A 17478-nucleotide genomic window follows, 5' to 3' on the forward strand; every position below is an offset into this window, starting at 1 on the left:
ATTGAGTATAATGGACTGAATGTCCGTGTCCCTCCTCAAATTCATATGTTGAAGCCCTAACCCTCAGTGTGGATGTATTTGGAGATGGTGCCTCTAAGGAAGGAATTAAGGTTAAATGGAGTCCTAGGATGGGGCTTTGATCAAGGGAACACACACACTCTCTCTCTCTTCTTTCTCTTCCTCTGTCTCTCTCTGTCTCCTTGTGGAGGAATGAGGACGGGCCACAGGAACACACAAAAAGATGGCAGCTGCCTATAAGCCAAAGAAAGAGGCCTCTAAATGAAACCTACCTCTGGGCATTTTGATCTTGGACTTCAGCCTCCAGACTGTGAGTAACAAATTTCTGTTGTTTAAGCCACCCAGTCTGTGGTATTTTGTTACAGCAACCCAAGCAGGCTAAGACATTGAGTCAACATGCAACCATGGGGTAAAGGCATGGGAGTATTAACAGGCATCGCTTATATCAGAAACAGGGAGTAGCATGGTATGTCCAGAGGCAGTGGTATTTAGAGAGGGGTGTGGCTAGAGCAAGAGCTTCTTTATCATCTATGACCATGTAGGCCATGCCAGGGCCTTGGGACTTACCCTAAGAGCATTGAGGAATGATCTTCAGATTTGCATTTAGAAAGAGCTATCTGACTGCCATATGCAGGCTTGATCAGTAGAAGTGGGGAGGAGCAGGGGACAGAGTGGGGATGAAGAGACAAGAGATCATCAAGAGGAGCTGTTCCATGGATCAACCCTCGGGTAGATGTGGGCCGTGGGAACAGATGGGCCTGGTCACCAATTAGCTGAAGATGAAGAGGCAGAGTTGAGTGACTCCATAGTTTCTGGCTGGGATGATGATGAGTTGAATGAATGGTTCTCCGCTTGACAGAGATATGATTGACTCCTCAGTCTAGGCAGGTCCCAGGTTCCAAGCAGAACAGAAGTCCCCAAATCTTATTTCTACCACATTCAATTAGTCAAAGCTAGTCACAGATCAGCCCAGATTCAATGCAGGTGGGGCCTACCTGATGGTGTGAATATAGCGAGGCTTAAGTTGCTGGGATCATTTCATAACACCCCACCACCACATCCAAATTCCAGACAGGAAGAAAGGGAAAAACAAAGCCAAAGGGCAGAAGCACCTGCCACCTAGGCCTATCCTTTTGAACAAGCTTTCCCCGAAGCCTCATTCAGTGTCTCTCTCTGGTTCAGGAAAGAAATGGGTCACACGACTACTCCTAGCTGCAAGGGAGTCTGGGAAACAATATTTTAACCTGAGCACACTGACATCACCAATAAAATCTGAATTCTCAGTAAGGAAGAAGGAGAGAATAGATCTTGAGAAGGCAACTAGCAGAGCCTGCTGTAGAGGCCATGGAGGAGTTGGGGTCAGGAGTTGGGGGAATCACCACCACTAAGGGCTTTTATGGGAGAGAAACCATGCTCAGCATGTACCACCTTATGAGAAAATTGAGAGACTGGTTCATTAGGTCTGGGGTGGGGTCCAAGGTGTGCATCTCCAACATGTTCCCTGGGCTGCTGATGCTGGCAGTAGGAAGACCACACTTGGAGTGGCCCTAAAATGGGTTATACTGGGGTCACAGGCAACCCCACATGTCAGAGGCTTAAATAGCTGAGGTTTGTTCCTTACTCATGTAGCCTGTGCACTGTGAGTTGGCTGGGGTATTGCTCCTGGGAGTTAGGCAACCAGAGCATCTACCATCTGGAGCAGCACTGGTGACCAGACCAGAGGGAAAGAAGTCATTCATGGCAAAGAATTAAGCAATTCTTAGAAGTCATTCAAGTCGAATGGCCATGCCCAACATCTGGCAGGGAGGGGAAACCAGATCTGGTGAAAAATACTGCAGAATATGACAGCTTCACAGAAGAGGTGGGATTAAAGCAGAGGTGTCTTTGAAGGATCTTACTGTGTAGAGAAGGGGCCAGAACATTCTAGGCTGAGGGAGCATCATAAATAATGAAACACCAATGATTGAGCACCTATTGTGTGCCAGAAGCATTTAGATCATTTCCACCTGGTCTTCATGAGAACCCTGAGATATTATTAGTCCATTTTATAGAAGAGGAGACTGGGGGTTTGAGATCAGCTGACCACTTGCTGGAGGTTATAGGGCCAGAGGGCAGAAAGCAGGGCCCAGGAAATCAAACCCAGTGTCCTGGCCTTTCCTTCCCCTGCCACGGTGGAGTCATGGAGGCTCGTGACTGTAAAGAGTGTTTGCAGAATGATCTGTGTGCTGCCTTTCTCTGGAAATGGCCTCTACACCCAAAGGATTTTTTGGGGGTGGATGGAGAATTATTAAGGGGTTGCAATTTTTTTTTATTGTGGTAAAATACGCATAATGTAAAAGTTATCATTCGGCATTCAGTATATTCACATTGTCTTGCGAACATCACCACCATCCATCTCCAGAACTTCTTCATCTTTCACAATTGAAACTGCATCCATGAAACATTAGTTCCCTATTCCCTCCTCACCCCAGGCCCTGGCAACCACCATTCTACTTTCTGTCTTTATGAATTGGAGTATTCTAAGTACCTTATATACATAGACTCATATAGTATTTGTCCTTCTGTGTCTGGCATTTTCTCTTAGCATAATGTTCTCAAGGTTTATCCATGTTGTAGAGTGTGTCAGAATTTCATTCCTTTATATGGCTGAATAAGGTTCTATTGGATATATATACAGCATTTTGTTTATGCATCGGTCCACAGATACTTAGGTCGTTTCTACCTTTTGGCTATCATCAATAATGCAGCTATGAGTGAACAAATATCTCTTTGAGTCCCTGCTTTGGGTTCGTTTGTGTATGGGATTTGTTTGTTTGTTTGTTTGCTTAGACAAAGTCTTGCTCTCTCACCCAGGCTGGAATACAGTGGCGCGATCTCGGCTCACTGCTACCTCCACCTCTCAGGTTCAAGCAATTCTCCTGCCTCAGCCTCCCAAGTAGCTGGAATTATAGCCACGTGTTACCATGTCCAGCTAATTTTTGTATTTTTAGTAGAGATGGGGGTTTCACCATGTTGGCCAGGCTGGTCTCAAACTCCTAGCCTCCAGAGATCCGCCCAGTTCTATCTTCCAAAGTGCTGGGATTACAGGTGTGAGCCAATGCTCCCGGCTCTAGAGGAGTTTTAAACATACAAGACCAAGGTGCCGGTGGGCTTTGTTGGGGTCTGGGAAAATGCTGTGCAGGAGCACTGCAGGAGGATGGGCCCTAGGATGCCCTAGTTCATCTCCCCTCAGCTGGCTCTGAGGGAGGAGGATCTGTGGGAGCCCCACACCCCATCCAAGATACACAAAGTCTCTCTGCCAGTTGTTTAACTGCTTCACAGGCACAGACCTTGTCCCCAAGGAGTCGGAATGTTCTCACGGGAAAACAGCCGATAACACCCCCGAGTCTTCCTTTCCTTTATCTATAAAACAGAGGTGCTGGTGTCGCCCGCCTGCCTCACAGACAGTTGTGAAGTTCCAATGAACTGATGCATGTGAAAGACGCAGAGAGAAGCTGGCGGCTTGTTCTGCACCTGCTGCTGCTGTAGGCCTGCCATGCCCACCCCCCTTGCAGGTCAAACGGGTGCTGATAGGAGCTGCGGTCTGCGGAGGCTGAGGGCCTCTGGGGCTATTACCACAAACCCAGGAGAGTTCTGGGGCTGAGACAACTAAAAAGAGGGCAGGCCAGAGATAAGACGGCTTCCTCATTACAGTTCTAGGGCAGTGGTTCTCAAACTGGAGCATGACCGAGAATCCCCCAGACAGTGTTCAAACTCAGATAACAGGCTCCGCCCTGCAGTTTCTGACCGAGGAGTCTGGGGTGCTGCCTGAGATTTGCAGCTAACAACTACAGTTTCTTCTTCTTCTCCTTCTTCTCCTTCTTCTTCTTCTTCTTCTCTTCTTCTTCTTCTTCTTCTTCTTCTTCTTCTTCTTCTTCTTGTTCTTCTTCTTCTTTTTCTTTGTCTTCTTCTTCTTCTTCTTCTTCCTCCTCCTCCTCCTCCTCCTCCTCCTCCTCTTTTTTAAAGACAGACTCTCGCTCTGTCACCCAGGCTGGAGTGCAGTGTCACAATCTTGCAATCTCAGCTCACTGCAACCTCTGCCTCAGCCTCCTGAGTAGCTGGGATTACAGGCGCCCATCACCATGCCCAGCTAATTTTTGTATGTTTAGTAGAGACGGGGTTTCACCATATTGGCCCTTTGGTCTCAAACACCTGACTTCAAGTGATCCACCTGCCTCGGCCTCCCAAAGTGCTGGGATTATAGGTGTGAGCCACTGTGCCCGGCCTTCATTCTAACACATTCTTAGGGGCTTCTGTTGCTGCTGACCTGGGGACCTCACTGTGAGAACCACTGCTCTAGAAAATGAAGGAGAAAAAGATGTTTGTTTTGAGGACCATGGATACATGGATTCCCTCCTCCTTCCCGTTTTTTTCGTTTCCTTCCTTCTTTGTCCAATATTTAACTGAGCATTAAAATTGGGACTATAGAGAAAAAAAGAAAGACAGAGTCTTGGTCTCAAACAGAGAGTCTAGAGCTGGACCAGCCAGATGGTCGCCGGCTGCCCAGGGCCCCAGCCTGTGGTGTGACAGGATGCGGAGGAATCCCAATGAGTCAGTCTGAGGGTGGAAGGGAAACACTGTGTCCCAGGCCAGGGGCCAGGGCAGCTTGCCAGGTCCTGTGAGAGCCCAGGCAGAGCCTGGGCAGCCCTGCCCCTGGGGTTGGGTGGTCCCCAGGTGGCAGGATGCTGGGCGAGGAGCCTGTCTGCGTGAGATCACTTGCGACAGGGCCATGCCAGGCCCAGCCAGCCTAACACAAGGTGCCTGCCCAGGCCAGGCCTTCAGAGGCAGGGATGGAAGGCAGGCAAGAAATACAGTGAGCAGGGCAGACGTCCCGTGGGCACTGGAGTGGCCAGCCCTTGGCCTTGGCTGGTCAAGTTGTTCCATATCCCTTTTTTAATACTCTGTCCCTCATGCTGAGCCTCGCAGGCCACCTTCCCATGGACCCACCTGCCAGCCTTCGATGGCCTTCCTTTCCCTCCCTCGCTGACCTGGCTTTCATTCCTCAGGGGCCCTCTTTCTATTTTCAAAGGAGAGAACTAGCCACTCTGATCAGCAAAACCTAGGAGCTGTCACCCTGCACCAGTCAGAACCTGAGGACAGTGCCGGAGGTGGCCCACACAAAGGCACAGCTCCAAGAGGGGCAGCCGACCTGGCCTCCCCTTCACCACTGGACCCATTTCTTAAATGTGAAATGGGGCCAACAGGACATATGCTGCAGGGCTGTGGGGATTCAATGAGATGATGTCACGAAGGTTCTTTGTAACAGGTACAGCCCATAGCCAGGTCATCTCCGTAGGAAAGCCCCAAGGCTGGAAGATCCCTTTGGGTTAACCCACCGCTGTTTTCTCAGACTCTTCAATATTGACTTGTACTTTGATTTGGGCCATCACTTGGGAGTCTCAGTTCTTAAGGTGACTGCTTATTACTCATTTGCTCTAATTTCCTCTTGTGAGCTGCCAGCTCCCCAACTCGGCAAAGTGCAGACCCCACCTCCTAGTAGTCTGGTCTGTACCTCCTAGAGACATACCTTAGAAGAGGTATTCCGGGGCCTGGGGAGGGATTTGGTGCCCTTACATATACCTGCCATACCTGCCATACAGCCTCCAACAAAGTCCTGTCCTCAGGGTCTGTCCAAGCAAAGGGGGTGGACACAGGGAGATTAAGGGCCCGGACTCTGGAGCCACCTGCTTGGCTTCAATCCTTGTTCCACGACTTGTTGACTATGTCTTTGGGTAGGTTACTGTAAAACGAGGAGAGTCGCTGTACTCCCTCACTGGGTGGTTGTGAGGAGTGGATGGATGAACAGGTCTAAAGGACAGGGGCCAGCCCTCACCTGGTGAGCTCCAGGTCAAGCTGAGCCCCTGCATTTTTAAGTGAGCCAAGCAGAAGCCACAAACTTTGTGTTGCTCCTGACTTCTGGCAATTTTCTGCTCTGACCACAGTCCCTGCAGCCATAAGTGTAGTCTTCTTATCCCTCACAATGGGTAGTGTGCCTTAAAAAAATTTTTTTTGAGACAGGGTCTTGGTCTGTTGCCCAAACTGAAGTGCAATGGCACAATCTCAGCTCACTGCAACCTCTACCTCTCGGGTTCAAGTGATTCTTGTGCCTCAGCTTCCTGAGTAGCTGGGACCACAGGCGTGTGCCACCATGCCTGGCTAATTTTTTGTATTTTAGTAGAGACAGGGTTTTACCATATTGGCCAGGTTGGTATCAAACACCTGGCCTCAAGTGATCCTCCTGTCTCGGCCTCCCAAAGTGCTGAGATTACAGGCGTGAGTCACCGTGCCCAGCCATGCTTTTTCAATCAATCTATGTACCTTAGAAAATGCTCCAGAAACTTGCAGTGTCCCAAGATCATGCCACTGCCCTTCAGCCTGGGCAACAGAGGGAGACTCCATCTCAAAAAAAAAAAGCTCCAGAAGCCGTAGCTAAAATCTAAAGGTGACCACTGGCCTGGGGAGCCAAGAGCTAACATTTTTACTCAAGGTTTTACACAATGCGGGGACTGCACTAAATTCTTGACCTTGCTTCAGAGAAAAGTGTTTATTTAGCACAGTGACATAGGTCATCTATGTCTATAGTAAACACAATTCTTTAAAATTGACAAAAGCAATACCAATAACCCAATAGAAAAATGAGCAAAGGGTACAAATAGGCAGTTCTTAGAAGTGCATGCAAATCAGAATAAGCAATACACATGTGAAAAGATGTTTAGATTTATTAATAGAAAATTACAGACTGAAGTACGAATGAGGCTGGGTGCCGTGGCTCACATCTGTAATCCCAGCACTTTGGGAGGTCAAGACTGGTGAATTGTGTGAGCTCAGGAGTTTCAGCCTGTGCAACATGGTGAAATCCTGTCTCTACAAAAAATTTAAAAATTAGCTGGGCATGGTGGTGTGTGCCTGTAGTCCCAGCTACTTGGGAGGCTGAGGTGGGAGGATTGCTTGGTCCTGGGGCTTCGAGGCTGCTGTGAGCTGTGATTATTACACTGCACTCCAGCCTGGGAAACAGTGAGATCCCATCTCAAAAAAAAGAGAGATACCACTGTTTCATGCAGTGTGGCTGAAATGTAAATGATTCCATTTTGTAAAATAAGCAATGTTAACCTACATCTATCTATGTAGGTTAACATTGTTAACCTACGTAGATATGTATGTGGCAGGGTTTCCTCAACCTTGACATTACTGTTATCTGGGGCTGGACAAGTCTTTGTTGTGGAGACTGTCCCGTGGACTGTAGAAGTTCAGCAGCATCTCTAGCCTCCACTCCCTAGATGCCAGCAGCACCTCCCTCCCGTAGCAATAAAAAATGTCCCCAGACCCTTCCAAATGTCCCCTGGGGGGCAAAACTGGCCCAAGTTGAGAACCACTTAGTATATAGGTAAACATGTAAAGTTGTATGTGATTTAATGAACACAATTTTATCACCATTTTACATATAAGGAATATGAAGCGCATTTCTTAGGGTTCCCTTGTAAGTTGAGGGCCTGAGATTCCAAGAAAAGTCCTATTTCAGAGCTCAGTATCTTGCCCAAGATGTAGCCTCACTGCTCAACCGCATTCTTGAGGTTCGATTGGCTGAATGCACGTGGAACATCAGGTTCATGTTTCCAAGCAAGAATCACCGGTTGGGAAAGGCAAGTGTTCACTGTGGTCCAGCTGAGGACCATGGTGTCTGAAACTCCGTCACATGGGAGGCTACAAGCGTGGGGCTGGCTGGACTCCCGTGAAAACACTGCAGCAGGCAGCCAGTCTGGAAGGCAGCATCTGATAGGGCCTGAAATTCAGCCCTTCTGAGTAAGGAAGATCCCAACTTGCAAAAGACATAGAGGCAGCACTGTGACTGGACCCACACTGCCACACCTGTATCATCTATATTCAAGGGCAAAGGGCCAGCAGGAAGTGGGGGCAGGAGGTGGAGAGAGGATGGCTGGACTCCTGATTCTTTTTCAATTTCCCTCTCTTCTGGCCGCTGAACACCCAAGTACCTCCCCACTGTCCTCGCCACTCTGTGCTTCCTACAAAGCACCCTCTGGAGTGCAGCCAGCTGGGCAAGGCATGGTCCCATCAGGTGGAAGTGTGCACATTCACATGAAGCCTGCTGGGTGCCTCAACCATTGGCCTGATCACGATGAGGGTGAACTGGCTTGTTTGGGGCACAAGACTACAAGTTCTGTGAGGGCAGGGACCTCATAGCTCATGCATCTTAGGGCGCCTGGGACGCAGCGGACATCGAGGTTGGATGCGGCACGGGGGAGGGAATGGTGAGGATGAGCATGGTCAGGTATCTGTGGGTTGGAACAAAGCTTCCAGGCCACTGAGTCCAACTTGCACGAAGATAGTCACTGAGGAGCTGCAGTCACACGTGAGCCTGTGAATAGACCATGGCTGTAAGGAGTTGAGTTAAACCCAGGTCCTTGATGACCACTCATGGTAGGACAGCAATGCTGCTTAAAGAACTTGAGGCACGATTCTTATTAAATAATTACGATTTCAGTTTTTAAGTGGAAACCTCTCGTGGAGCTGCTTGTAGGAAACACTGGCTGGCTGAGTTCCCTCCTTCTGTCCCTGCTGGCAGGGACTTTTAAGTTGGACAAATGGCCTCCCTAATGTTCTGGGCTGGCAGCAAGCTGCAGGCCTCTGGCTTTCTGCTGGAAGCATCAACCCTTTCTTGTTTCAGGCTTTGTTGAGCCCCAGGTAGAGCCGATGGTGGTATCCTTTGAACCCCATTGTAAAGTCTTTGCAGACATCTGTCATAGACTTTGACAGCTTTGCCACACACGTACTCACTTGAGGGCAGAGATCAGATCTTAAGATCTTACTGCAGAAACCTAGGGCCAGTTACTCACTCTTTGAGATGTCATTGTACCAATAGATGGTGACAGTGGCTGTGCATTTCCACAATTTAGGGCTTTTTCTAAGTCTGTGGCTCTCAATTCTGCTGCACCTTAGACTCTTGAAGATCTTCTAATGCCTAGGCCACACTCCAGGCCAATAAAATCGGAATCTCTGGGCAAGGCCTTGGAATCACTTTTTTTCAGACAGTCTCACTCTGTCACCCAGGCTGGAGTGCAGTGGCGGGATCATAGCTCATTGCGGACTTGAACTCCTGGGCTTACTTGCTTCTCTTACCTCAGCCTCCTGAGTAGCTGGGATTTACAGGTACATGCCACCATACCTGGATAATTTTTACAGATATGGGGTTTCACTATGCTGCCCAGGCTAGTCTCAAACTCCTGAGCTCAAGTGATCCTCCTGCCTGGGTATCTTAAAGTGCTGGGATTCTAAGTGTGAGCCACTGTGCCCAGCCAGAATCAATCTTTTTAAAAGCTCCCTAAGTGGTTCCAATGTGCAGAATTGAGAGCCTCTAAGAGGACTTGGGACGGAAGTGGGGTGGAGGTTGATGGTGGTTCCAATGTGCAAAATTGAGAGACTCTAAGTGGACTTTGGACGGAAGTAGGGTGGAGGTTTATGTAGGCACTTGGGAATTTTTGACCGCAGCTATTTTGGTGGTTGTGATTGAAACAGAACTGCACCAGGGTCAGGAGACCTGCGGTAGGTCCAGCAACTCTGTGACCTCTCTCAACTACACAACCTCAAGGGCAGGCTGTGGTACAGGGCTGCCCCACTGAGCCATCTGCAGAGGTGGTATCACTCAACGATGAATGACTCAACGAATCAGCTTTTAAGGACAAGTCTTTCCTATTTCAAGAGCAGTCTGGACTCCTGCAGCCCCTGACTCAAGAGCAAACTAAAAATTTTAAGATTGGCAAGCAAGACACTGCTTAAATGGTTCCTAACTTTCCACAGGTGCAGGACACTGAAGGGTCCCAACATCTGACTGAAACACAGCCCATACCAAGCCACGAGATGGCACCTCACACGTTAGGGTGGCTACTATAAAAAGGACAAGGATGTGGAGAAATTGGAATTGTTGTGCACCATTGGTGGGAATGTAAAATGGTGTAGCTGCTGTGGAAAATGTGATGGCAGTTCCTCAAAAAAATTTAACAGTTACCATATGATCCAGCAATTCCACTTCCAGGTATATATATATTCAAAGAAAAGCAGGGTCTTGGCGGGGCGCAGTGGCTCATGCCTGTAATCCCAGCACTTTGGGAGGCTGAGGTGGGTGGACCATGAGGTCAGGAGTTCAAGACCAGACTGACCAACATGGTGAAACGCTGTCTCTACTAAAAAACACACAAATTAGCTGGGCATGGTGGCTCGTGCCTGCAATCCAGCTACTTGGGAGGCTGAGGTAGGAGAATTGCTTGAACTGGGACCCGGGAGGCGGAGGTTGCAGTGAGCAGAGATGGTGCCACTGCACTCTAGCCTGGGCTACAGAGTGAGACTCCATCTCAAAAAAAAAAAAAAAAAGAAAAGAAAAAAGAAAACAGAAAAGAGAAGAGAAGAAAAAGAAAAAAGCAGCGTCTTAGATATTTTTCTTTTGAGACAGAGTCTCACTCTGTCACCCAGGCAGTACAGTGACACAAAAATCTTGGCTCATTGCAACCTCCGCCTCCCAAGTTCAAGCGATTCTCCTGCCTCAGCCTCCCAAGTAGCTGAGATTACAGGCACCTGCCACCACATCCAGCTAATTTTTGTGTTTTTAATAGAGATGGAGCTTCACTATGTTGGCCAGGATGGTCTCGAACTCCTGACCTCAGGTGATCCACCCACCTCTGCCTCCCAAAGTGTTGGGATTACAGGTGTGAGCGCCCGGCCTGGTCTCAGATATTCGTATATTCACATTCACAGCATTATTTGCAACAGCTAAGAGGTGGAGGCAACCTGTGTCCACCAACAACAGATGAGTGATTAAACAAAATACGGTATATACATATGATCAGCAGCCTCAAGCAGGAAGGCAATTCTGACACATGCTACATCATCAATAAACCTTGAGGACATTATGCTAAGCGAAATAAGCCAATCACAAAAAGACAAATGCTGTACTTTTCCACTTGTATGAGGTACCTAGAGAAGTCAAATTCAGAGACAGAATGTAGAACAGTGGTTGTGAGCGGCTGGGGAGGTGGAAGGAATGGGGAATTAGTGCTCAATGGGTACAGACATTTGTACATATTATTTGGGAGTAGGGCAAAGTGAAGAGGAAGGAAGTTTCAAGTTCCAGACTGGGGATGAGACAAGGTGCTTCATCCATTCCTCGGTTTTATTCTTACTCAATGCAGGACAGAAAATGTTTCAAAGACTCACAGGTGTATCTGTGGGAATGCTGATAGTGTTTCTGGTGAGAACCCGGAAAGGAGAGACTAAAAAAAATTAACTGGCCGGGGACGGTGGCTCATAACACCCAGCACTTTGGGAGGCCACAGTGGCAGGACTGCTTGAGCCCAGGAGTTTGAAACCAGCCTGAGGAATAAAGCAAGATCCCTGTCTCTACAAAACAAAACAAAAAACTGTTAGAAGCAAGCAAGTAGGTATGGATATCACAAAAAAGGGCAAGGTGAGAAGGATGTCTAAACCGTGGCTGGCTAACGGCATTTCTGAAAGAACTCACAGCTCCAGCCGGGCGCAGTGGCTCACACCTGTAATCCCAGCACTTTGGGGGGCCAAGGTGGGCAGATCATCTGAGATCAGTAGTTCGAGACCAGCCTGGCCAACATGGTGAAACCCTGTCTCTACTAAAAATACAGAAATTAGCAGGGCATGGTGGCACATGCCTGTAATCCCAGCTACTCGGGAGGCTGAGGCAAGAGAATCGCTTGAACCCAGGAGGCAGAGGTTGCAGTGAACCAAGATCATGCCACTGCACTCCAGCCTGGGCGACAAGAGCAAAACTCTGTCTCAAAAAAGAAAAAAAAGAATTCACAGCTCCCATGAAAAGTTTGTGAACCCCACCAGATGATCAATCTCCATTACGTTTTGATTAAAAATGACAATGCAGCTTAATCCACCTTTTTGAATCCATCCATCAGATGTGACTTGGGCCTACTTTCCAAAACTCAAATGCATCCTCAATGTGCACTTTCAGTCCTGAGAAGATTCCAAAGCCTCTGCCATCTTAAACTGCCAAGAAGGCCACTCTCAGAGGCTTCCGAGCATAGAGAACAACCGAAGCGAGCGTGTAATCCCCTAAGGGGACCACAGTGAGAGTCCTCGTTCATCAGGATGTGCAAGCTCCCAAATGTGTTTAAAAACCAGATATGCTGTCTTAATACTCATTCATCAGGAAAGGAACAGGAATGAAACTGAGCTGCCCAGGATCCATGGGGATGGGTGGGGCAGGAGGGCATCCCTCACTTCCCACATGGTAATTATGGTCGGGGATCTGATCTAATTGTGATGGTCACAGCCCAGCCAATATGCAGGGCTTACTGCTTCCCCTTTGCACTCTCAGTGCCTGGGAGAGGTGGAACCCACGGAACCAAATACTCATCCATCCACCATATGTCACGATCACCAGGTTACTTTGTGATCTCCTTTGAGGACGGTCTCTCACCATTCTAGTGTGTGTAGAAATCATCAAGTGAACATGCCCTTTAACTCAAAGAATGAATGCCTTACCCTTCAGGCTGGGCCCTTGCTGCCTGCCTCAAAACTGTCATATTCTTCTGTGCCCATGCCTTGGTGAACCTGGCAGACCCTGTTAGGAGATACTGGTTTCTGTCAGGCTTTTCCATCATAGGCCTAGGAGGTGCAGGCTGCGTCCTATTGCATGTCTGGAAGGAGCAACATGGTCCCACTCCCTTGACAAGGCCTCCCTTGATCCCCAACCCTACCCCGAGGTCATAGCAGCAGCCTTCCCACCCCAGACCAAGGCAAGCACACCTTCTGCATAAAGGCTTCTCCCCTGTGCTTCTCCTGGCCACAAGGCCAGCAGCTAGCTCTGGAAGGGGGTCACTGCAGGAGCAGGCCAGGGGCAGAGGCAAAGGAGGCTGCAGAGGCTGAGCTCTCCCCCTAAGGCCTCAGACAGGAAAGAACAGCAAGAGGGACCCAAGAGCTGACTGTGCCAAGAAAATCCCTGTCCTGGTTCTCAAATCCAAACGCAGAAACTGCAAAGCAAGGGAAAAAATTGTTTTTTTAAAAAAAAACAACCCAAGATTTTTTCTTTCCTAACAGTTAGTTCCAATGATGTTTATTACTCTCCCTGAGCTGAAATAACAGTAGACAAAAATAGAAGCAGCCTCTGGTTTTACAAAGCCTTTGTACGAGTCCTGTCTTTTCTGTCCATGCCAGGGAAATGTGTTATTGGTGCTAGAGGGAGAGGGCATGTGGACGACCAAGTACAGACTGGCACAGTCCTCTGGGGTCGAGGCCTGTGTCCCTTGCCATAAGCAGGGCCTATGGGGCATATAGGGTGGGACACAGATCTCCGCACCAAACTGACAGCAGAGAAAAGCCAGGCAATCTGTTCAATTGCCCCGGCAGTGACCTGGGTTCCATGTGTGGGAATGAACTGCGGCCCTGGAGAGACTGCCCCCAGCCTTGGGGCTGATGTGGTCTAGAAGGACACCTAGCCACACGGTGGCAGGATCAGGACCCTGACCAGGCACAGAAGTTGGGTGAGTGGAGAACTGTGCTACCCTGTAGTTGGCCCAGGGAAGAAGTCTTGATGGGGACTCCTTGTGGACTCTGTCCCCTGGGGCTGGAGCAGCCGGAAGGAGGCCTTGGGCAGCAGGCTCCACATTCCTGCTCATCAGGAGTCCCCAGGAATCTTGTCTGTTGTCCTTGGCCACTCACAGCAACAGAACCCTGCTTCCCTACTCTGGAGGTACCTGGGGTCCCCTGCAGCAAAGCTCTGCTTCCCCTTGATCTTCTCAGTGAATGGGGGCTTCTCAGGGGTTCTACCACAGAGGCCTCCTACAGCACAGGTGAGGCCCCGGCCATCTCAGGGGGACTCAGAAAACTTGGTAAACCTTGATAAAAATCCAGAGACAGGAAGGGGCAAGGATGGAACAACTCCATCACTTTCCAGGTGAAGCTGGCCCAGCTCAGAGGCCCACTACTTTCAAGCCCAAGGTCGCTGCTGTGCTCTGTGCTGTCACTTGGAACCAGCCTGGATTCCGGTCTCCTGGTCCTCTCATGCAGAAGGCAGGCTGGGTCACGGCCTCACCGAGGGTCCTTGGAGCTGGGCAGACGATGCTGGGGCAGCCACTATCTCAGGGGCTGCTTGAGCTCGAACAGGCCTGTCCCACCCTTAACGACCTTCCCGACCACAAGGCAGGCAGAAGGAGACCTCAGCTCATCGTGGGATCCTGGCAGAGACACAAGAGCACATCAGGGTATTGAGGTAGAAGGTGGGAATGCTGTAGGGGACTGGGGGGCTGAACACTGAGGCCTCAGGACTCAGGCAGTTCCTGAGTCTCTGAAGCTGATCGGATCACAAGGCAACCCTGCTCTAGCACTTGTGAGACGAAAGCGCTTTTCCTGTTCCTTCAAAGCACAGAGGCAGGTGTCAAGTTTGCTGTTCAGCCCCCTTCAGCTGCCCCCAGTCCCCTCAGATCCCAAGATCTCACTGGTGTGCAAGGAAAGATGCCCATGGACAGGCCCATGAGCCCAGGGGGGTCAGCAGAGGGGAGGCCAGGGAACCTGCCCACGCACTGACCCAGCATGGTGGCCTGCTTCAGAAACTGGAAGCTGGTTTCAAATGTCATCTGCTGTAGCGGGGAAGAGTTTGACTGGATCCCAAAGCGATTCAGTGGCTTGTAAACACCCTCGAAGCACATATAATCAGCGACCAGGGAGAGATGGCGAGGGTCGACTGCAATGCCTGTCACACGGGAGGTAAAATCAGGAGGGATTAAGCAGTGACCACGGGAACAGTCAGCAGACACAGCCAGGCTGCCTCCACATCAGCACGTGGTTCAGGAGTTAGACTCCGGGGCTCCCCTGCAGCTGCGCCACCTGCTCACACTACTTAACCCTTCCCCCTGCTCTGGGGCATCTTTCCCTGACCCCTGCATCCTGCTTCCCACTTCCCTCCAGCAGCACAGGAAATAAAGATCTAACCACAGTGTTTTCATTTGGGAACTGCCTCTGGGGAAAGGCAGGATGGGGCCAAGTCATCAATAAGGAGCTTCCTCAAAGGAACCAGCAGATGAGACACTAATGAAGCAGCACAGCGATGGGAGCTGTCACCTCTTTGCAGATCTGCAGTCTCCTACAGGTGCGCTCACTGCACCCGTGCTTCAGTGCCCGCTTCACTCGGTGCTGGACTGACACGGTCCTGACCCTCCTTCCCCGAGCCTTCTGGTGTCCTGACTGGCACCCAGACCTCAGGGTGTTGCCTGCAAGCTCCTCTTACCATACACGGCAAACACATCCTTGATTTCCTTCTCGATCACCCGCAGTGCAGCCTCGATGCCATACGTGTTGGCCATGGCGTGGATATCATTGGAATAGAGGCGGCGCAGATCCAGGATCTGGAGAGGAAGGAAGGGATTTATTTAGAGGGCCTGGCCTTCCGCTCCCTTCTGCCTGCCTATCTCCCCCTGGCCGCTCTCTCTCTCCTTGTGTCTGGCAGCTCAGTACAGCTGATGACAAAGTGGTCAAGAGGTGGCCCAGGATTAGCGGAAGGAAATGCCGAGGCAGAGCTGCTGACGGCTCGCTGGCCGGGGCCCAAGGTCTGTCTCGTCATTACAAGAGTCCAGGGATGACTTTGGCCATGCTTTAGATTCAATAGGAAGAAAAGGATTTTTTCTTCTTATTTTTAAACTGAGAGCCCTGTTTACTAGGATTAAAGCTTCCCTTGGGAGGTAAGTTCCTCCAGCAGTGACACATTACAGACCCTTCCAGGGTGTGTGGAGTGGGGACTGGTCAGCCGCACAGGTGTCTGCTGGGCCTCACCAAGGGGCCAAGACTGCAGCTGACCTGTCTTGGAGGAGACTCTCGCTCTGCACTCCAGGTGGGTGCCAATCCTCCCTGCTCATCCTCTGGGAACGGTTTGGTAAAAGGGCTCAGGAGAGCAGGGGACTTTGCATGGTGGTCATTGGTGGGGGCAGAAGTGTACGTGGCAGGGGGAGCTTTCCCAGCCTAGTGTAGACTTGTTGGGGGGATAGGCTAGAGGACCCCAGTTCCTGTGTTCTGTGGGGGAAACGCAGAAGGTTCTAGGAGAGTTAGTGAAGTGGGAGAACTTGGAGACACAGCTCAGAGGAAAGGACAGATGAGCCAGTGAATGAGCAGGTGGGACAGGAATGCTGGGCACCTCCACCCCTGGGACCCCCTTTAACAGATAAAGCAAGCAGCATCTAGGTAGGTGATGCAGCGGTGAGGAAGGTTTTAATTTGAAGGAAAAAAACTCTACTCAAGCTGGGCACAGTGGCTCACACCTATAATCCCAGCACTTTCGGGGGCCGAGGAGGCTGGATCACCTGAGGTCAGGAGTTTGAGACCAGCCTGGCCAATATGCCAAAACCCCACCTCTACTAAAAATACAAAAATTAGCTAGGCGTGGTGGTGTGCGCCTATAATCCCAGTTACTTGGGAGGCTGAGGCAGGAGAACTACTTGAACCTGGGAGGTGGAGGTTGCACTGAGCCAAGATGATGCCACTGCACTCCAGCCTGGGCAACAGAGTGAGATTCGGTCTCGGAAAAAAAAAAAAACAAACTCTACTCAAATTAGCTCAGGCAACTGTGGGCTGGACAAAGTTCAACAGGGTGCTTTACTGTGGGCCTGAATGAGGCTAACATGCCCAGGAATCCCAGGGAAGCGGGCGAGGGCACACACGCTTGGTTTGGGAAATGCGGCCTAGAAGCACGAATGGCTCAGGAAGAGCCAGAGTAAATCGGCTGGAGTGAGCCTCTGGGTGGCCGGGTCCTGAGACAACGTGGGGTGGGGGCTACTGCTTTGTCCCAGGCCAGCAGACAGCCTGCGGGGGAACACATACCTCCGCATACTTGAACAGCTCCGGGAGGTTGATTCCCTCTGTGTTTAGCACAAGCTCCTTCTCGTTCTTACTGTTGGTTGTTTCATTCAGGAGGCACCGAGTGATGCCCTTGGTCGTATAGACGATGGCATCATGGGCCAAAGATACTACCAGAGAGCTCATGTCAAAGTTGATCTTCATCAGAGGGAGCTTCACTGTCACCTGCAAAAGGAGGGAGAGATGGATAGGGAGACAGCCACCCCAGCCCCTACAAAGAGGACTTGGGTGAGACTCCTTCAAAGTCTATTCAAGAACTCGCTGACTGAGGGAAGGTGGTCCTGCTGGGCAAGCCGGCGGGTAGTCTGAACACTGTGAACCGTGGATAGGTCAGCCATGTCCAGTCCCCCAGATTCAAGGGGGAAACAGTGGGGCTATGTTTTCACAGCTGTCAGCGACAACACAGATTCACATCCGCTCAGCACTGCCCTGAATGTCCTTAAAGACCACAAGGCATGGTACATGCTGTTTCCCGTGTGTGATTCTCATTATTACTCCATTCACTTGGGAACCACTGAATCGGATCTA

General features: G+C 50.1%; 1 protein-coding gene across 1 annotated transcript in view; it reads right to left on the reverse strand.

The window, feature by feature from the left end:
* Nucleotides 1–12530: 12530 nt before the first annotated feature.
* The window catches only part of POLR1A (RNA polymerase I subunit A), a 78893-nt gene continuing 73945 nt past the window's right edge, over nucleotides 12531–17478 (reverse strand). The window contains exons 31-34 of the mRNA XM_012472960.3: nucleotides 16915–17115; nucleotides 15332–15449; nucleotides 14633–14797; nucleotides 12531–14282 (exon numbers count right to left, since the gene is read on the reverse strand). Of these exons, the coding sequence (XP_012328383.2) occupies nucleotides 14182–14282; nucleotides 14633–14797; nucleotides 15332–15449; nucleotides 16915–17115 (585 nt within the window). The 3' untranslated portion in view covers nucleotides 12531–14181. The remainder of the gene's footprint in view (nucleotides 14283–14632; nucleotides 14798–15331; nucleotides 15450–16914; nucleotides 17116–17478) is intronic.

Source organism: Aotus nancymaae, unplaced genomic scaffold, assembly GCF_030222135.1.
Source record: "Aotus nancymaae isolate 86718 unplaced genomic scaffold, 86718_ANA_hifiasm-v0.15.2.pri h1tg000017l, whole genome shotgun sequence".
In the NCBI taxonomy this organism is placed as follows: Eukaryota; Metazoa; Chordata; class Mammalia; order Primates; family Aotidae; genus Aotus; species Aotus nancymaae.